Source organism: Leucoraja erinacea, chromosome 2 (genome assembly GCF_028641065.1).
Source record: "Leucoraja erinacea ecotype New England chromosome 2, Leri_hhj_1, whole genome shotgun sequence".
Classification (NCBI taxonomy): Eukaryota; Metazoa; Chordata; class Chondrichthyes; order Rajiformes; family Rajidae; genus Leucoraja; species Leucoraja erinaceus.
The window spans coordinates 118,482,832-118,504,905 of record NC_073378.1 but is presented as its reverse complement, the minus strand read 5'-3'; the positions used below and the strand labels follow the sequence as shown (position 1 = coordinate 118,504,905).

The window sequence follows — 22,074 nt, the reverse complement described above, 5'->3', positions numbered from 1 at the left end:
TATGCGGGGATCGCTGGTTGGCATGGACCCGGTGGGCCGAAGGGCCTGTTTCCATGCGGTATCACTAAACTAAATTCAACTAAAGTAGATAAGCATGTCAGATACAGATACAGTGGCAAACTAAGACAGTATACAGAGTCGCCAGTTTGGCACCATTGTCACTGCTCACATGGTAAAAATGCACTGAAGTCATCTCCCTGATAATGAGTAGGCAAACTGGAAGATTGACTCACAATATGCTGGTGTAACTCAGTGGGTCAGGCAGAATCTCTGGAGAAAAGGACTAGGCGATGTTTCGGGTTGGAACCTGAAGGAGAGTCACCTATTCTTTTTCTCCTGAGATGCTGCCTGACCCCCTGAGTTATTCCAGCATTTTTTGTCTTATCTTCGATATAAACCAGCATCTGCAGATTTGAAGAGGTACTTTTTTTTCATTGAATTGATCAAAAGATACAGCTTGGAATTAAACCCATCGGCCCACAGAGTCCATGCTGACCATTGCACTAATTCTATGTTATCACATCCACTCCCAACACACTATGGGCAATTTACAGAGGCCAATTAATCTACAAACCCAATCATTAGTGCAATATTTTAATTAATTATTATTTTTTTTAATAGATATTAAATAAGAGAGAAAGAGAGAGAAAAAAAATACAAATGTCAAAAAAGAAAAAAAGAGTGGAATGAATTACTAATAATACGTCATTGGAGATAGATTCGTAAATTATAGTGTTAGTGCAATATTTTAGATGAAACCGGAGCAACCATAGGAAACCCCTGTGATCACAGAGAGAACGTTTAAACTCCACACAGACAGCATCCGAGGTCAGGATCGAACCTAAGTCTCTGTTACTGTGAGGCAGCAACTCTACCAGCTGCGCCACTGTGCCGCCCGTTCATTATTTGCTTCTGGCGTCTGCTCCAGACGCTGCATGCACATATCTCCCACACTGTGCAGGCCCAGTTAGATGGTGGCTCATCAGAGGAGGCAGTGCACATGTTCAATTGATGGGTCCAGACTTTGATTATGTTGCCGGCAGTGCATTGCAAGAAAGAAGTGAAGTTGAGTTCTACTCACCCAGATACCATTGTTGGAGGAGAAACACAAAGTGCTGGAGTAATTTGGCGTGTCAGGCATCATCTCCGGAGGAAAAGGGCTGGGTGACATTTCATATTGAGTCTGAAGAAGGGTCCTGACCTGAAACGTCACCCATTCTATGTTTGACCCATACAACCTTGTATGATTGAATGTTTAAGACAACTGTTGGCTTATGATGGCCACTGCAAAACAAAAACCTTTTTTGATAATCCTCCACGCCATTCAGTTAGTTTCATTTGCAATCAAGGTGATCTTTGTACGATGCCTCAGTGCCTTCAGTCCGGTCACTTCTGGAACTTGTATGTTGGGTATTAGCAGCTGAAATGATGTGGAATGTTAAATCAAGAGAATATTAATGACACCATTATGAGAGCCTCAGAGTTGAGTGCGGATGTGCACTGAACTGGCACGTTGAACTGATGGAGTCGGTCTCTCCCAGGTAAAGCCGTGCAGAACAGAATTGAAAGGAATGTTTCATTTCGTCCTCATTTTAGCAGCAATCATGCTGCTACCAAGTTTTTGGTGTTGATATAATGCAGCCGGCAGATGTTTATGCGGACGTACGTGAACGGCAACACAATGTGGTGGAGATCTGATTGAGAAAATCCCTAAAGGAAGAGTCAGGTCTGTGCCATTGTGCTCTAAAACAATAGGAACTTTAATGCAGGGCTCCAAGCTCATTTGGGAATCATAATAATATCCATAGGCTTTATTCAGTGCTCTATGGGCCAACGAGCTGAACGCTCTGGGCCTTAGGAAATTAACTTTTTTATCATTATCGTGATCATAGCCTTCATGTACCACAGGGATCCAGGCCGAGGCTCATTGGCCAAGTTTGACCTAGGATCCTAAAAGCCTGGACCCTGTAACATTGACTTCTCTAACTTCAAGTAACCCTTGCTTTCCCTCTCTCTCCATCCCTCCCCCTTCCCAGTTCTCCGACCAGTCTGACTGTCTCCGACTACATTTTATCTGTTTGATTTGTTGTTACCTTCTCCCAACTAACAACGATCTATTCTACAGTTTCCTTGATCTCCAGTCCCATTGTCCTGTTTGCACACCTTCATACTTCCTTATCTATGCATCTCCCGCTCCTCTGACATTGGTCTGAAGAACCGTCTCGACCCGAAACATCACCCATTCCTTCTCTCCAGAGATGCTGCCTGTCCCGCTGAGTTACTCCAGCATTGTGTGTGTCTATTCCCTGCTCTCCCTTATTGCTGACTTGAATTTTGTGAGTGCTTAGGAGGGATGGTTGCCTTGTTTAAGGATAAAACCAGACTCAAGACTGTAATATTTATGGGAAGCATGCAGATTAATGAAAACAAGAATAAATAGATGCTCCAAAAGCTCTTCCTCAGTCAACAGCATTAAGCGTTCAGTACATTAGCAGCTTTGGGTAAATCAGTGCATCCTCACATCCAAATCATTGACAGAGGGTGTGAACAAACTGGGGCCCCAGCACCATGCCTGACACTAGTCCACTAGTCATTGTCTCCCAACCTGAAAGTAGCTTGTTTCTTTCTACTACAACAAAAAAACAAACTGCTGAAGAACTCAGAAAGTCCTATTCCCAGTTATTTAACCCTCAATCATTATTACACTCAATTTTGTGCAACTTGTTTGATAATCTTTTATTTGGCATCTTATTGAAAGAATTCTGAAATTCCTAATAGCTGAGTCTCACGTTGCGAGTTGACACAAGAGGTACCCCGAGTTAAAACTCGCGGTAATAACGTATGATTAACGTACGGAAATCGTGGACGCAACTTAGAGACTCGTGGCGCTAACGGCAGGTACTCGTGAAACTTGTCAACTCTTGCAAAAAATCAAACATGTTTAAAAATTTCCACGAGTCAATTTTACTCTTGTGGTTAAGTATTGAAACATTTTAGCTCGTTGTAAGAACATAGTGGCCCGTGCGTTTACCTTAGTGTATCGTGAGTCTACCGTGGGAACTCTTTACCTCAGTGGGCAGGCAGCAGCAGATTGTCGCTCCCTTCAGTTTCCCAGCGACAATCACCTGCCATAACGCGAGAGAGATCATGCACTGTTGTAGGTCTCCTTTGCACGTCGGTGTTTCTGTTTTTCTCCACTCATTGTTGGCCCTTTCTGTCACCACCCCCACCTACACCCCTCTGCTTCCCGGCCATGTGTGTGACCCCTTCCCTCCCCTCTCCAGCTCCCCGCCCATTGCACTGGCGCGGGGGCTTTGCATTGTCTTCACGTCGGCGATGCCAGCAGGTCAGTGCCAGTCACCCCGGGGCAGTCGCTCCCTTCAGTTTCCCAGGGGGTCGGAGTTGGGAGGGAAAGGCAGGGGGGGGGGGGGGGGGGTGTGGCAGGGAGGTGGGGTTGTTTGCAGCAGGAGGGAGGGGGGGTTGCGGTGTTCCCAGTCTCAGCTCCTGCAGAGGGAGACGGGGCAACGGGACCCCGACCCCTAGGGCCCACCAGTACTCCAGCACGGCAAAATAGTCCAGAGCCTCAGCTCCCGTCCACCCCCCCCCCCCCCCACCCCCACCCCCCCCCGGTCCGGGACCCTCCCCCACAGCGGCTTTTGAGACTGGTGGGCAATCACTTCCAAAGTGTCTGCCCACACAGTCAGTACACCTCTCCTACACTTGTCTCCCGCACTAAGATCATCTCGCAGAGAATGATCCCAGCCTAACACAAGAGCCATGTCACCCCAGACAGATTCATGACGCTCCCCCCCCCCAAACCTCTCACCACCTCAACTCACGCCTGGGCACCAAAGCAGCCCAGGAGGTGAACCCTGAGCTCCGTCTCACAACAATCTGATGTGCATATCCGTCCACATTCAAAGATTTAATCTCCCGTCTCCCCGCAGTGTGTAGACATGGCAGTAAATTCAATTAAAACATATCAAACCTGTGTGTTTCAAACAAATCATAAGTATAATTGCTCTGGCACTGGATGGTGCACATTTTCCCTTTGTAGGTCACATCAATAGATGCGGCCGCGCTGAATTCTATCTTTAAAACAAAGCCACAGGATGGAGAGGTCTTCTTTAACACTGTTGCTCATTAAAACATAACACTGTTGCTTAATAAAACAAACCTTCAATCAGGATTGGCTCAAGAGTAACTCAGGAGACGAACTTGGAACATCGCAGAAATGACAAGTAAACGGCAAACTTGTCATACCCGTGGGAACTCGGTTAAACTCTTGATCATACACTTGCAATCTCGTACACAACCACGAGTCTTTCACTCGGGGAACCTCTTGTGTCAACTCGCAACGCGAGACTCAGCTTTAACAGAGCATCACTTGATTCACTTTTGTTGATTCTGCTAGTTGCACCCTCAGGAAACTCCAACAGATTTGGCAAACACAATTCCCTTCACATAACCCACGTTGATTTGGCACAGTCCTATTGCTATTTTCAAAGTGCCTTGTTGCCTCTTCTCTAACTATGGATTCCTGCATTTTTCCTACTCCTGAAGTCTGGCTAACTAAACATAGAACAGTACAGTCTTCCCTTTCCTTCTCTCCAGAGATGCTGCCGGTCCCGCTGAGCATTTCACTCCCACTCCAGCATTTTGTGTCTATCTTCATTGTAAATTAGCATCTGCAGTTCCTTCCAACACATAGAACAGTACAGAACAGGAACAGGTCCCTCAGCCAGTGATGTCTGTGCCGAACATGATGCCAGTTTAAACTGCACATGATCTACATACCACAATTCCCTGACTTGTTCATGTGCCTCTAACTTTGTCTGAAACATTGTTATTGTATTTGCTTCAACTACTTCCCCCAGTGGCATGTTCCTGACACCCACCATGCTCCTGTGTGAATAATTTCCTGTAAATTTGACATTTCTACAGCACAGGGAAAAAGACTGTGACTATCTACCATATCGATGCCTGTCATAAATTTATGTACTTCTATCAGGTCGTCATTATTTATGTAGTTCAGAGGGTATTTGGAGGCTGTAGTTTTTAATAACCTGGTGGTTGTAGGGAAGAATCTGCTCCTGAACCTGGATGTTTTCAGACTCTTCTACCCCCTTCCTCATTGCAGAGGTGAAATGAGAGTGGCCTATAGCAATGAGTGGGAGATGAAGTGGTTACAGAGGAGAAGATGGAGGATTATAGTATTTAAACATTTCTTTAATGTCTTTTGGTTTAACTATAAAACAATCTAATATGAATGCTATCTTTTATTTTGTAGGAAAACAAACTGGTGACATAAATGAAAGGATCTCTCTACAGGTTTGTAATATATTATTTGTAATTTGTAATATATTATTAGACCAGTGATCTACATTGTAAAGCAAAAGAAAAATTCAAAGTGCTGGAGTAGCTCAGTGGGTCAGGCAGCATTTTTGGAAGGCATGTATAAGTGATAATTTGGGTCGGAATCCTTCTTTAGATTGAAAAAAGTCTGAAGAAGAGTCTCAACCCGAAACACCACCTACCCATGGCTTCCTGCGATGCCGCCTGACCCTTTAAGTTACTCCAGCACTGTTTTGTTTTTTTGACCCAGCACCTGCAGTTCCTTGTCTATTTTTTGTACAACAGATGCGTAATGAAAATTGAGTTATGAAGAGCTCCAAAATGGTCACACATTGCTGCAGATTACAATGAAATGCTCACTTGAGTTTTATAAAAAAAAACAAATTACTAATGGCCACTAAAGTACAAAGTATTAGTAGAGAAGTGAATGGATATTCTAAACTATCTTGTTTCCTGTAAATATTTCTTCCTAATTGCTTGTCCTACCAGCTTTGAAGAAAATATTCAGGTTTATTTTAACAGGCAATCATGGGAAGGTAGCAGCAACTAACTAACTTCTGGAGGAACCCGGCAGGTCAAGCAGCATCAGTAGAGGTAACCAGTTGGTTGACATTTCAGGTTTAGATGCTGTGTTCAATCCTGATGCAGGGTCTCAATCTAAAACGTTGACCATTTATTTCAGAGATGTTGCTTCACTCATTCAATTCCTCCAGCAGTTGTTTTTTATTCCACTTCAGAATCCAGTTTCTGCAGTCTTAGCATCAGAAGATGGTAGTGAGGGAGGCTTTCAGTTCATGATAAGACCAATCCCTTTAATCTCACTCATCTTCTTTTTCCTGTTGCCCTATAATTTCATCAGCCTTCAAATATGAACTCTGTGGAAGGTTATTTTTGAATTGGCTACCATTATGCCTGTTGACCAACAATGGACAAATATTCATCAGCTGCCATCCCCACCAGAAAAAAGCAGCGTTGCATGGATAAACCTTGCAGTAAATTGGCATCAGCCCTTTCTTTGTGCCCAATTTTAGAAGAGTTAATGTCAATAGTTAATGGGGTATAAATTATCTCGTGAGTGAATTTCATGTTTCCTGGTGGTGCTCTCCTGGCACTTGTATTACAAGTGGTATTAATGGTATATTCATTTTGAACATTCGTACTTGGTGGGAATTTGGAACACATTGCTCTTAATGGCATCATTTCATTGCTGGAAGAACCAGCTGTTAGCGATGCTGCCGGCACTGCATGTTATTGAAGGGTTAGACACATTGCTCCATAAGTCATTGCGAAATCGTTTCAACGCATTACTGCATTACAACCTCTAAAGAAACTGACCCACACAGGGATCCCAGTCAGCACAGCCCCAGCTTGTTTCAGCAGCTTCACCTTCAAACTTCAGTTGCCAGATACATCAGAAGAAATCCTGCAGATACAATACTTCTTGGCGATCTATAATATGGTTCGGGGCCATTTATTTAAAAATAGAAAGTTATGGAAACACTCAGCAAGTCAGGCAGCATCAGTGGAGAGAGAAACAGTTAACATTTTCAATTATCAGTCTGAGCACAGAAACTGGCCCTTTGACCCAGCAAGTCCATCAATACCAAATCTACATTAATCCCATATTTTTAATTATTCCACTCCACTCCCCCACAAATTCTAACACTTGCCTACAATGCAGGGGGTAATTTAAAACAGCCAATGAACCAACCAACTTGGAGACACAGGAGAGTGCTGGAATCTTAAAAAGTGCTGGAGGAAGACCCAGGAAGGGAATGGCTGGGCGATGATTCAAGTTGGGACCCTTCTTCAGCCTGTCCATTCCCTCTCCTGTTTGCCTGACCTGCTGAATTCCTCCAGCACTTTGTGTTTTGCTCAATCCACCCACCTGCACATCTATGAGATAAGAGTGGAAGATGCAGCACTGTGAGGAGACCCATGCAGTCACAGCGAGTGCCTGGGTCTCCAACACAAATATTGCCTGAGGTCTGGATTGAGAAGGAGTTTCTTCCCAGAGGCAATTCGGACTGTAAATGCCTATCTCACCAGGGACTAACTCTACAGAACGTTTTTCCTTCCATTATTTATTATGTAAAAGAATATGTGTGTTATGATTGTGTTTATAATTTGTTTGGTTGTTTTGTTGTTTGTCTTTTGCACAAAAGTCCGCAGGCATTGCTACTTTCATTTCACTGCACATCTCGTATGTTTATGTGACAAATAAACTTGACTTGACTTGATTGACCCCAGTGAGAAATTGTGGCATTGTGTTGCTTTGCCACAGAACAAGTTTATTGCCCTGTTGAACCAGGTGAAAAGCAAGATGGAACAAGTGGAGAGACATCAAACCAAAAAAAATATGACAATTGTAGAAAATTGTGGTGCCTCAGAGAAAGCAACAGGAACGTTCACCATGGGGTCTTTACAGGAAGGCTGTCCTTCCACAAGATGGTGCTTGCTTGCAGATGTGTGACCTCTGGAAACCTTTACGGTCTCGCACAAGTGTCTCTACTCCCTGGAAATTCAAAGCCGGGATCACCCTCGTTCTCAGATAACTTGCAGCGAATTCTACATATAACATGGTAGAAGTTAAGAGAGACTCTACCAGTGGAGTGGGTGCCCTTTTATGTTCACACTTGGAAGCATTGCAGGACTCCCAAAAGTGCAGGTGTTCCTCAAAGGCGCTCCTACCCTTCCCAGCCTTTATCAGGCATCTGAACGGCCCCCTCCAAATTTTCCTTAAAAACCTGTACGTCTTTGGAGTGTGGGAGGAAAAGCGGAGAAAGTCCATGTAGTCACAGGGAGACCGTACAAACTCCATACAGACAGTACCTCGTGGACAGGATCGAACCTGGGTGCCTGGCGCTGTAAGGCAGCAACTCTACCGCTGGGCCTCTGGGTCGCCCTATATACTGTATAGTCTTGTCTTTGACTGGATAACATGCAAGCCAAAGCTTTTCACTGTACCTCGGTACATGTGACAATAATAAACTAAGCTAAAGTTCTCCACAGAAGTGCTCTTAACACAGGGGATCACTCCTTGAAGTGATCCTTTGGCCCAACTTGCCCACACTGCATCAACTGCCTCCTCCGGCAGCTCGTTCCGTACACCCACCACCGTTTTGTGTGAAAAAGCTATCCCTCAGGTTTCTATTAAATCTTTCCCCCCCCCCTCACCTTAAATCTATGTCCTCTGGTTCTTGATTTCCCCTACTCTGGGCAAGAGCCTTTGTGCGACTACCCAATCTATTCCTCTCATGATTTTGAACACCTCTATAAGGTCATCCCTCATCCTCCTGCACTCCAGGGAATGGAGTCCTAGCCTGCTCAACATCTCCCCATAGCTCAGGCCCTCAGGTCCTGGCAACATCCTCATTATTCTTCAATGCACCCTTTCCCGCTTGACAACAATGAGCAAGCTTTTGGGTGATCAGCGGAATTGAAATTCTGGGCTGCAGGTGCCTGTTCTTGTCACCAGCTGGAATGTTGCCACATCAAACCCAACCATAATACATGCCAGTTAACACGCTGATGTCTATTTTGAGAATTTCATCTAGACACATGCCATCCGTGTGCTTTTTAAAACTGTCAATAGCATTTAAAACATTGTTGCAAAGATTTTACATATATCGGGGCTTACAGTGGGGCAGTACACTGGTGGCAGAGCAGTAATTTACACATGGCTTTACATTGTTTGCCAGAGACCCCTGTTCGATCCCGACTACAGGTTGCTTTCTGTACGGAGTGGTTGCATGTGAGGTCCCTGTGCACCACTAGTCATCTACAGTTGCATGTTCTCCCTGTGACCACATTGGTTTTCTCTGGGTGCTTCGGTTTCCTCCCACATTCCAAAGACGTGCAGGTTTGTAGATTAATTGGCTTCTGTAAATTGTCCCTAATGTATTGGATCGAACTAGTGTATGGGTGATCGCTGGTGGGCACAGCCTCTGTGGGCCGAAGGGCCTGTTTCCATGGTGTATCTTTAAGCTAAACAAAAAAAAACTAACATTTTAAAATCAGCATATCATTAGCTCTGCCTAAATGTATTAGTATCAGCTTTATTGAGAATGGCAAAACGAGATTTCAAATGCTTCTCTAGACTATCTATTCCAATGGGACAAAGACCTCTGGGGGCATCTTCTGACTTGTGCGAATGGTTTGTGGATGCATTTCTGACTTGAGAGCTATTTTGCTTCTTAATAACTATAATTCCATCTGATAAGAAATCTTCCCTTTGTTTCATCCATTGCCCTCCTCCACCTTCTCTGCAATGCAGACCAATATTCTATGCTAACGCAGACTAACTTGTTTTGTCTCTTGAGACGCAAGAAATTGCAGATGTTGCAATCTTAAGCAAACTACGGAGTGCTGGAGGAACTCTGCAAGTCAAGCAGCATTTGTGAGGGTGGGGGTGGGGGAATGGTCGGGCAGCCTTTCAGAAGGGTCTACTCCTGCACCTATTTTCTATGTTTCTAAAAGGAGGAGTGAAGTGCAAAGCTGGAGTGTGGGGAAATGGTTGAAAGTGGGAGGGGGAGTGTTCAGTATCTGCAGTTCCTTGCAAAGATGCTATAGGATCTTTGGTTCCTTGTGTCTCCTGGGCATCCCATGCTTCCTGTATGACATTGTGTAAATGTTTTTGCTGTTGAGATTGGTTTGGTCCAACATATAAATGAAAGTGAAGTGCAGACCACTTCCTGTTCTGGGAGCTATTGTAGTGTTTAATATCACCACTTTAAAAAGTGCTAATTGTGTTGAGAATGATAGATCATTCACTGCGTGGGATTTTTTTTACGTAGATGCTCCCTTTATTACTGCACTTCATCACTATTAAAATGAGACTGGGAGTACTTTTCCCTTTTAAATAACCTTTCCATCATGTTAATGAACTGATTACGTTTTTATAGTGTGGCCTAAGTGTTAAGTGAAATTATTCAGTAAGAGTATCCAGCACAAAAATTAACTTGTTAGATTTGAGCACACAAGGAAATGAATTTCATTTTTCCTTGTGACTGAGAGGAAGTCCATTGGGTAAATGCAGATTCTGAGCAATAACATTTCCCCATTCATTTCCCTGTGCCTATTAACTCCTCCCTAACATGCCTATTAACTGCACACTAACATGCCTATTAACTGCACACTAACATGCCTATTAACTGCACATTAACATGCCTATTATCTGCACATTAACATGCCTATTATTAACTCCACACTAACATGCCTATTAACTGCACACTAACATGCCTATTAACTCCACACCAACATGCCTATTAACTGCACACTAACATGCCTATTAACTGCACATTAACATGCCTATTAGCTGCACATTAACATGCCTATTAACTCCACACTAACATGCCTATTAACTGCACACTAACATGCCTATTAACTGCACACTAACATGCCTATTAACTCCACACTAACATGCCTATTAACTGCACACTAACATGCCTATTAACTGCACATTAACATGCCTATTAACTGCACATTAACATGCCTATTAACTGCACACTAACATGCCTATTAACTGCACACTAACATGCCTATTAACTCCACGCTAACATGCCTATTAACTGCACATTAACATGCCTATTAACTCCACGCTAACATGCCTATTAACTCCACACTAACATGCCTATTAACTCCACACTAACATGCCTATTAACTGCACACTAACATGCCTATTAACTGCACACACTAACATGCCTATTAACTCCACACTAACATGCCTATTAACTCCACACTAACATGCCTATTAACTCCACACTAACATGCCTATTAACTGCACACTAACATGCCTATTAACTCCACACTAACATGCCTATTAACTGCACACTAACATGCCTATTAACTGCACACTAACATGCCTATTAACTGCACATTAACATGCCTATTAACTGCACATTAACATGCCTATTAACTCCACACTAACATACCTATTAACTGCACACTAACATGCCTATTAACTGCACACTAACATGCCTATTAGCTGCACCCTAACATACCTATTAACTCCACGCTAACATGCCTATTAACTCCACGCTAACATGCCTATTAACTGTACGCTAACGCTCTTCCTCCCACTGAGCCGTATTAGAAGTCATTTACATGGACAATTAACCAACCAACAGGCATGCCCTGGGATATGGGTGAAAACCAACGAGGGCGAGGAAAACCCATACCGTCACAGGGAGAACATCCACACTGAGTACAGAATCCCTGCATAGTCAGGATCAAACCCAGTTTGCCGGAATTGCAAGGCAACAGCACTATCCGCTGCACCACTGCGCTAACGTACCTTTAATACAATATATACTGAATTGGTAGATATGAATTGAATGCATCCATCAAGTGATAATAGAATTAGGCCACACAGCCCAACAGTCTACTCTGCCATTCAATCATGGCTGATTTATCTTTTCTTCTCCTGCCTTCACCCCATAACCACTGACACCCTTACTAATCAAGAATCTATCCATCTCTGCCTTAAAAATATCCATTGACTTGGCCTCCACATATTTCTGTGGCAATGAATTCCACAGATACACCACCCTCTGACTAAAGAAATTCATCCTCATCTCCTTTCTAAAGGTACATCCTTTTATTCTGAGGCTATGGACTCTAGTTCCAAACTCTCCCACTAGTGGAAACATCCTCTACACATCCACTCTATCCAGGCCTTTCACTATTCGGTAGTTTCAATGATGTCCCCGTCATCCTTCCAAACTCCAGTGAGTACATACATGTCCAGTGCCTTCGAATGCTCATGTTAACGCATGAAAAGATAATGTTTTACTTTGCGCATGGCCATGTGGAACTGAGTCTGTCCTCTGTATTCAGGCTCTTGTAGTTAAGTATTTAAAGACATTAAACTGATCTATGCGGATTAATATTAACCAGTGTTCATTATTCCTTATCACAGAGTAATTTTCACAATACAGAGGAGATGAGCAGTGAAGAGAAGCAAAGTCTTAATGAAGTTCTGGGTCTTGAGCCCTTGTTCATCAACTCTCATGGGAACCAAGTCAAAAGATATGGCTTCTTATCCAGTGGAACTGTTGGATTAGAGAACGTGAAAAGCAACACTATCACCAGAGAGGTGTCCAATGCCAGGAAGTCCAAAAGTGGCATTGTTGGCTTAGAAGATGGGTCAGACTTTGATGATCGGGAGGTTGATGAGATTATTATGTACAAGGAATCTCAGAAGAAAAATTCTCAGCATGGGGACTTGCGCCTGGACATAGAATCCACAAAAAGCGACCTGTGTGGATATATTGTGACAAAGCAAAAGTAAGTCTTGGAACTATTACCCGTTTAATAATAAAGTAAATTCTCATAGACACCACTCAGCAGTGATGCCCAATCACCTAGACTGGGTTTCCGGTGGATGGAACAGAGATGATTCTCAAGGGATAAATACAGAAACTGCCGGAAATACAGCAGATCACGCCATATCCACAGAGAGCCAAACATAATTAACACATTATAATGGCATAAGTGATAGGAACAGAATTAGGCCATTCGGCCCATCAAGTCTACTTCGCCATTCAATCATAGTTGATCTATCTCTCTCTCCTAACCCCATTCTCCTGCTTTCTCCCCATAACCCCTGACACCCGTACTAATCAAGAATCTATCGATCTCTGCCTTAAAAATATCCATTGAATTGGCCTCCACAACTTTCTGTAGCAATGAACTCCATAGATTCACCACCCTCTGATGAAATAAACTCCTCCTCAACTCCTTCCTAAAGGAATGTCCTTAAATTCTGAGGCTCTGACCTCCAGTCCTAGACTCTACCACTAGTGGAAACACCCTCTCCACATCCACTGTATCCAAACCTTTCACTATTCGCAAAGTTTCAATGAGGTGTCCCTTCTTCCTTCTAAACTCCAGCGAGTACAAGCCCAGTGCCGTCAAACGCTCATCGTATGTTAACCCAGTCATTCCTGGCATCATTCTTGTTAACCTCCTCTGGACCCTCTCCAGAGCCAACACATCCTTCCTCAGATATGGTGCCCAAAATTGCTCACATTACTCCAAACCAACACCTTGTAGAGCCTCAGCATTACATCCCCATTTCTGTATTCAAGCCGATTCGACTTGAAATTAACTTTTTGTGCACCAGCACTCTGAAATCCCTTTGCATCTCTGATTTCTGGGTTATTGATTTTAAGTCAATGGCTTTCATAAATACCTTGGTAATCCTCCTCCCACAGTTGGAGTACAGTCTATAAAGATATTAGAAAAAGTGTTCAAATGATTAATGAGAATTATATCTCGTAGATATAATAATAAGAAAAGATAGATGGCTGCTAATTCCTCTGCTCTGAGCCTCTGTCTCTGAAGACCAAGAAATGAGTCACACTGGCGATTTGTAAATTTAAGAGCTTTTTTTGAATTAAGTGTTTCTTCATTTGAATCTGGACATCATCTGTTGGTAGATACAAAATGCTGGAGTAACTTAAGTCTGAAGAATGGTCTCGACCCGAAACGTCACCCTTCTCTCCAGTGATGCTGCCTGTCTGGCTGAGTTCCTCCAGCATTTTGTGTCCATCTTCGATTTAAACCAGCATCTGCAGCTCTTTCCTACACATAATTTGCTGGTGTTGATATGAGTAGAAATGAGGAAAAGATGTCAGTAAGGACCTAAGGGCAACCTAGAACAAGATCAGCATTATCCAGAGAAAGAACTATTTTGAGGCTATTTTATAGTATTAATTCATCCTGTCCTTGGGCACTGTTCATCAGGATATCACCGATCTTCAGTGTCTGTTCCTCATACAGAGGTGAGACAGCAACAAATCAGCAAATTCTGATCGATGCTGAAAGAAAAGATCATTAAGGACTGTACCCCAAAACTGGGGAAATGTGAATGGTTCTGGTCCATGACATTTTCACAAAGTGATGCCTTGACAAAGAATATAATAATTAGCAAATAATGACCAGTCTAAAAAAAAAAATCCAAATTTTAGATATGATGTGCAAGATTGCTTCGCACTAGTTAGGAGTGAACTTGCATCGAATTCCATTGTTCCTTCACTGCTCTCTTTGCTGCTGGAACCCATGTATCCAGCGACAAGCAAGAGACATGGAACAATTAATCTACTGCAAAGATAAGAGTAGGATATCCCACACTCCCTGACAGAATAGTTTAGTTTTTAAAAACTTCCTAAATAATACACATTCTTAATGATCTCTTAATTTTCTCATTATCATTTGGGCATAACATTGTAGGGTTGCCAGGGACCTGGGTTCGATCCTAACTAAGGGTGCTGTCTTTACGGAGTTTGTACGTTCTCCCCGTGACCTGCGTGGGTTTTCTCCGGGAGCACTGGTTTCCTCCCACACTCCAAAGACGTACAGGTTTGTAGGTTAATTGGGTTGGTAAAATTGTAAATTGTCCCGAGTGTGTGCAGAGGATAGTGTTAGTGTACTGGGATCGCAGGTCGGCTCGAACTACGTAGGTCGAAGGGCCTGTTTCCGCACTGTATCTCTAATCTTTAAACTGTAAATCAATTTTAGTTGACCCGAGATACTTGTAAAAAGAGCTGGATGGAAAATTGAAACACTTAAATAAGTTTGAGCAGCAACATTTAACCAAAGCTTTATTTATAAAATGGGTGTGTTTTAATTGGCCTATATCCCACAGTTGAAATTAAAACATTATGATAAGTTTAACTATTTTCTATGTGTTCATAGACAAAGACTGTGTAAGATGCATTTTATGTTAGTTCCATCTGCAGCTAATTGCATTTATGATTGGTGAGGAATTTGGGTTATTCACCGTGCCCTAAGCAGCACCTGATCCCAATTCCCTTGCCATTATCCTTGCAGTTTGACAAGGATATAATGTGTTGCTCCCAAAAGGTCAAAGGTGAGGGCTCAGTGGGGATCTTTAGCTCAGCAGCTATTAATGAACTCTTATTGTTGGCATTGTATTTTCCTCACCCCCCTCCTTTCTCCCTACAGCCCCCTGAGTGTAGAGAAAGGCCTGGAATTGATGGAAGATTTGGCTCGTCTTCTGAAACTGCAGATGAATGTCTTCAGCGACGTCAAGTATGTCCAATGTTTTACTTTTTACATTGTCGGGAGTTATTTGTGTACAAATTATGTTTCTTTTCGACATTGAACACATACCAAGTATGTGGAGACAAACATCAAGAACATGTTTGTTTGGTTTGTGGACTTTTGTCTATCTACTGTCCTGGTAATGAGGGACATTTCCCATTCAGTCCTGCTCAGTCTCTGATGCTGTTGCCAAATAGAAATTGGGTTAAGGTGCTTCTGACATAATTCAGAGTGTTTGTCCATCGGTTATGGACCAGATTCCCCTAATAATTCCCTAACAAGCTAAACACCTTAGCTCGCCCTGTTTAAACTTCCACATGATTCCCAGCTTCCTGGTTCTGGAATTGTGCCCAATATTTGCTCTGAAGCCCTCCATCCTCCACGCAGGGGTTATAGCTGTTCACTTTGCCATCATGGTCATGTTCTTTGTGCCAGTATTCACCAATGTATGCTTTATCTTCAAATGGCATCAATATCAAAGTTGTCCAGATCGCACTGAATATTTAATACCACACTCACACTATGAAGGTCAATGCAGATCTGTGTTAAAAACTGTTTTGGTAATGGCTCCAATATTTAAATAATGCATGCATGTTTTGACAGGTATCTGTCCAAGCAGCAACCCTCAGGCAACTGTGGCACCTTCTAGTTGGAGTAACATCCATTTGAAAATCTCTCCCATTTCTATCTCTAAGCCCCCCCCCCCCCCCCCCCCCCCCCCTCAATGCACCCATAAGACATAGAAGCAGAAATAGGTCACTTGGCCAATCAAGTCTGTTCCACCTTTCGATCTATTTTTCTATCTCAACCTCATTCTCCTGCTTTCTCCCCGTAACATTTGATGCCCTTAGCGTAGGAGGTCTTTGTAACTCTCCTTCATGCTCGAGGGTAGTCCCCGTGTACTCAAGGCCTCAGCTAGGTCGTGGCGTCTTTTTCACTGTTGAAAAATGCCCGCGATTAAAAAAAATGTCGCCATGGAAAAAATCGATACTTTTTTTACTCGTAGGTTTAGTCCTAGTAGGTCATATTAGGCCGGCATGTTAGTCGTAGGTAATCGAGGATAGTCGAAGTAGTCATAGATAGTCTTCATCATCATCAAAGGGAGGTCGAAGGAGATCGAAGCAGGTTGTCTTCACTCTCCACTATTCGGTGTCCAATTTTCCCGAAGTTAGTCGTAGCTAGTCGTAGATGGTCTTCAACATAGTCGAAGGAGATCGAAGGAGGTCTTCTACACGATCGAAGGAGGTCTTCAACATTTCATTTTTCCAAACTCTTCTATACTCGCCAATTAGGTCGTCCAAGTGGGACAGGCCCTTTACTAAACACGAACCTATCAATCTCCACTTTCAAAATACCTAATGACTCGGCATCCACAGATTCATTACACTCTGGCTAAAGAAATTCCTCCTCCTCGGCTCTCATTGTCTGCCTCCCATTACTTCCAATAGGAAAAGACAGCGGAAGATGTTTAAAGCAAGTTACTCCAGATTTCCAACAGTGCCGAATATCAGTTTTCAAAGTTCTGCTCATCAGTTATATTTCAATCAGTCCGCATTTTTTATATGCAGGTTATCCCAAACTTTGCTTTCCACACCCTCTGTAATGTTTTAATTACTGCTAATGTTAAAGTAGTCAGCAGAGTGTTTCCATAACTGTAACTCCTGCACGATTAAAATGAAATTTGCTCATTCGGCATTCATAGCTTTCAACAATTAATCTATCCACGCTCCTGACTATTACTGCCAAGAACATCTGCTTGAGCATAGAGTTACAAGTCTCCTTGTGTAGTCACTTGGCACTCCACTTAGTGATTCCACAGCTGTCAGAAGATGTTAGGAGTACTTCAGTCTGAAGTGTCGTAAATAGTGTTTATGCATTTTTGAGTGGAAGGCGTTCTAAACACACAAATATTTAAATATTTTTTATTTCATTGAGATCAAATGGATCAGATGCATAGCAATGTGTAGTCTCTTTAAAACTTGCTATGCTCCAGAAAATGACCATGGACTAAGATGGGGGTGGGGGGGGGGGAAGCACCAGGGTAAAATGACTGAGACAAGAGGATCAATTAATGGTATTTAGACAACATCAATAAGATTGTATGTTTAAAGGAATACAAGAGGTATAATACTTTTTGGATTTAATTGTTGATCAATGGTGGTTTTGTTGCGTTACAGTGGAAGGTGGATGCCATAATGCCCCTGTCCCACTTAGGAAACCTGAACGGAAACCTCTGGAGACTTTGCGCCCCACCCAAGGTTTCCGTGCGGTTCCCAGAGGTTGCAGGTGGTTGCCGGAGGTTGCAGGTAGTGGGAAGCAGGTAGGGAAACTGACAAAAACCTCCGGGAACTGCACGGAAACCTTGGGTGGGGCGCAAAGTCTCCAGAGGTTTCCGTTCAGGTTTCCTAAGTGGGACAGGGGCATAAATACTTGTCCATAGGCATATCTAATGTGATCATTTTTTTTTACTACACTTTTTCTGATAGATTATCAGGTGAGCAATCCATTATATTGCTCATCTGATACAGTCACAGATACCAAAGATAATTTGAAAAGGTTGGCATGTGCTATTTAGAGAGATTATTTAGCCATAGAACTGCATTTTTAGCAGAATCAAATCAGAATACTGCTTTTTTTCTCTCCCTCTTTTTGGGAGACCGACTCACCGCCCAACTTGGTCATGGGGAAGAAACTCCATTTCGTCAGGATCTGATTTAGGATTGAACTTGGATGTCTTGCATTATCAGCTGTGTTCTCGTTGACTTGAAATATTAACTCAGTTTCTCTCTCCATAAAATCTTTAATTCAATTGAATGCACAGGTTTGATAAAATTAGACAATAAAGTGTTGGAGCAACTCAGCGGGTCAGACAGTAACTCTGGCGAACATGGATAGGTTTTAGACGTTTTAGGTCAGGATCCATCTGAAGAAGGGTCCCAACCCAAAATGTCACCTGGTCAGACTGTAGATAGAGTCATAGATTAATACAGTGTGGAAACAGGCCCTTCGGCCCATCTCACCCACACTGGCCAACAATGTCCAAGCTACTGTCCCAATGTCCCACTTGCTTGCGCTTGGTCCACAACCCTCCAAACCTGTCCTATCCATGTACCTGTCCAACTGTTTCTGAACCAGCCTCAACTACCTCCTCTGGCAGCTTGTTCCATACTCCCACCACCATCTGTATGAAAAAGTTACCTCTCGGATTCCTATTAAATCTTTTCCTCTTCACCTTGAGCTTACGTCTTCTGGTCCTCGATTCCCCTACTCTGGGTAAAAGACTCTGTGTATCTACCCAATCTATTTCTCTCAAGATTTTGTATACCTCTCAAAGATCTCCCCTCATCCTCCTATGCTTCATGGAATAGAGACCCAGCCTACTCAACCTCTCCCTATAGTCACACCTTCTAGTCCTGGCAACATCCTCATAAATCTTTTCTGAACCCTTTCAAGCTTGACAATATCTTTCCTATAACATGGTGCCCAGAATTAAACACGTTATTCTAAATGCGGTCTCACCAACGTCTTATACAACTGCAACATGACCTCCCAACTTCTATACGCAATACTCTGACTAATGAAGGCCAAACCTATCCACGTTCTCCAGGGATACTGCCCGACTTGCTAAGTAACTTCAGCACTTTATTTTGTAAATTGGTATCTGCAGGTCCTTTATTTTTCCATCAAATAAAATGTGTTTTAATTCTTCGGAGAAGACTGACCTTGGTGAGGTTATTCCTGCATTTGGTGTACATGGGTTTGAAACTATGGCATTTGGAAGAATGTAAGATGAAAGCCTATTTCACCATTCAATAAGATCATGTCTGATCATTGGCCTTCACTCCATTTTCCAGCCTGATTGTCAGAAATGCTGGAAATACTCAGCTAGTCAGGTAGTAGCTGTGGAGAGATGATGAATTGACTTTTCCATTTAATTACATTTCAAATCAAAACCCACCACCATAATGCATCAAACAAATGTTCTTCAAAATCAAATATACTATTAAAAACAATTTCCCTGGTGACTATGCGCTGTACACGGGCGCCCTGGGGTCCGGTTGCATTCCACCCCCCCCCCCCCCCCCCCCCCCCCCCCCCCCCCCCACCCCCCACCAGGTTGCCCGTGTACAGCGCATAGTCCCTCTCTAAAACCATCCGGGCGTGAATGTGACCCTGAAACAGGGGCAGGCAGTGACTCGCGGATGGCCACCTTGGCCAGGCCCAGAAGCAACCCAACCAGGACATCTTCAGCCCAATACTTGAAGCCCCATGACCTGCTGTGCAACTGACCTACTGCTGAATGGAGAGATTGTTGAGCAGCTCTTGTCTTGCCCAATGCAGACACAATAAAGAATCTCCTTGAGCATTGTAAAATTTCCATGATTTCTCCGATCCGATACAAACGTCCGTCCTCCAACAATATTTCCAAACACCTGCTGAGGTCAATAAGGTGCAATGATGCAGAGAGTGTGTAGAGAAAAGAACTGAAAGGCGTGTAGTAAAACTGTCACTGTTGATAGACGTGTCTTGGCAAGGAGCACTTAATTACAGCAAGTACATTTTAGCTGGAGGGACGAGCTTATATTGACATTTTCTCTCTTGCCTCTCCTTTCAAATCAATCACGGGCTACACAACGTTGAGATTTTGTACTTGACCTTTCACTGTAACACAAATGTTGTTCCACTCTGGCTACAAGGTCTGTTTGATGCGACATTTACATGGAAACCGACCAACCAAAGTCAAGCTTCATGTATCAGCTGTGGCTCAGTTGTGATGCACTTGCCTTTGAGTCAGAAGACCATGAGTTCAAGTCACATTCCAAAGATCTAAGCAAAAAACAATCCAAATAGACATTGCAGGATATCCTCCATACATCAGTGCAATGTTAGAGCTGCCGTGTTTAAGATGTAAACTGAAGCAACGTCAGCTTTCTCGAAAAACTTAAACAAAAAAGCATCTACATTTCACATGAGTAAGCAAACCATCCCTAAAGTCATAAGGAGAGGTTGGGCAAACACAGATTGTTTTCTCTGGAACACCAGAGTTTGAGGGGAAACTTGATAAAGTTTATGAAATTGAGCGGCATGGATGGAGTAGACATTCAGATCTTTTTTTCCCCAGTATAGGAATGTCAAAGACTAAAGGGCATAACTTTAAGGTGAGTGAACCAAAGTTTAAAAGAGATGTATGGGGCAAGTTTTTTTTTACACTGAGTGGTGGCTGCCTGGAATGTGCTGCCAGGGGTGGTGGTGGAGGCACATGTGATCGAGGCATTCAAGAGTCCTTTGAATAGGCACATGGATATTGTTTATGTGCAGGCAGCGGAGTTTAGTTTTACTGATATTAGACTAAGTGGGACCCGTTGGGTCCCAGCATCACAAGGGAGGGCTGGTCCCCCAACGCAATATTCCAGCTCTCCACCAATTCCAATATTGGTGGCCAGTGGGGGGGGGGGATTTCTGGAGTGCTAGTATGGGTGTTGTGGGCTGAAGGGACTGGTTTCCAGAGAGCTAGTATGGACATTGTGGGCCAAATGGATTCTTTGGCAAGCGGCTCAGTCACTCAAGCCTGTTGTGCTTGCAGCTCACTCACTCAAGCCTGTTGTGCTGGCAGCTCACTCACTCATGGCTGGTGGGCTTGCAGTTGACTCATGGCTATTCCTTGAAATTCCATTTCAAGCAGAGTGCAAGGCCACCAAATTCAAGTGCAGTTTCATACCATTTTAAGCAGGGTGCAAAGCCACTAAAGGCAGCGAGTCGTGACCTTTCCCTCCTCCGTCTTGCAAAGACTGAGCCACGCCCACACTTCTGGGTTTTATAGTCCCTTCCCCTCTCCCACCAGAAGGGGCGTGGCCTTCATGGCGTGATTGACATGGGAGAGAATATCAACATTTTTTAAACACTAATAACGCTTTTATTTTTCATTGATGGGAAAAATCCTCGGCACCTGATGAGCGGATGGGGACTCTGAGTAAGATGGCCAAAAATCACAGCTGTACGTGGTAGCGTTTTTTCTAAAATCAACATAAAGCACAAACAGGAAGTGGCCAAGATTAGACTTTTAATTATATAGAAGGCAAGGCAACTTTAATTAGGCAAGGCAATTTTAATTGGGCAAGCAACTTTAATCAGCCAAAACAACTTTAATTAGGCAAGGCAACTTTAGCATTTTAGCAGCTTTAGCATTTCCAAACCAAAGGCAAGGCAGCTTTAGCATTTCCAAACCAAAGGCAACACAGCTTTAGCATTTCCAAACCAAAGGCAACACGGCTTTAGCATTTCCAAACCAAGGGAACACAGCTTTAGAATTTCCAAAACAAAGACAACACAGCTTTAGCATTTCCAAACTATATTTTCAAACCACATTAAGGGCACTGACAGATCAGTAAAACCACACACAATTCAGTAGACATGTGTTCAGTGTCATTCACAGCTCAGACTAAGAGACATGACCCTCTCGTTTCCCCCATCCTGCAGAGACTGACTGAGGCACTCAACACTTCCGGGTTTTATAGTTCCTCCGGAAGGGGCGTGGCCTTCAGGAGAGAGAATCTCAACATTTTTTAAACACTAATAACTTTTATTTTTCATCGATGGGGAAAATCCTCTTGACCTGCGCAGCGGAGGGGGACTCTGAGTAAGATGGCCAAA

The 22,074-nt window shown here is 43.2% G+C and overlaps 1 protein-coding gene across 1 annotated transcript in view; it reads left to right on the top strand.

Moving 5' to 3' along the window:
* The window catches only part of ptprn2 (protein tyrosine phosphatase receptor type N2), a 724,318-nt gene that overhangs the window by 243,244 nt on the left and 459,000 nt on the right, over window positions 1–22,074 (top strand). The window contains exons 8-10 of the mRNA XM_055664540.1: window positions 5,291–5,331; window positions 12,275–12,642; window positions 15,325–15,411. Of these exons, the coding sequence (XP_055520515.1) occupies window positions 5,291–5,331; window positions 12,275–12,642; window positions 15,325–15,411 (496 nt within the window). The remainder of the gene's footprint in view (window positions 1–5,290; window positions 5,332–12,274; window positions 12,643–15,324; window positions 15,412–22,074) is intronic.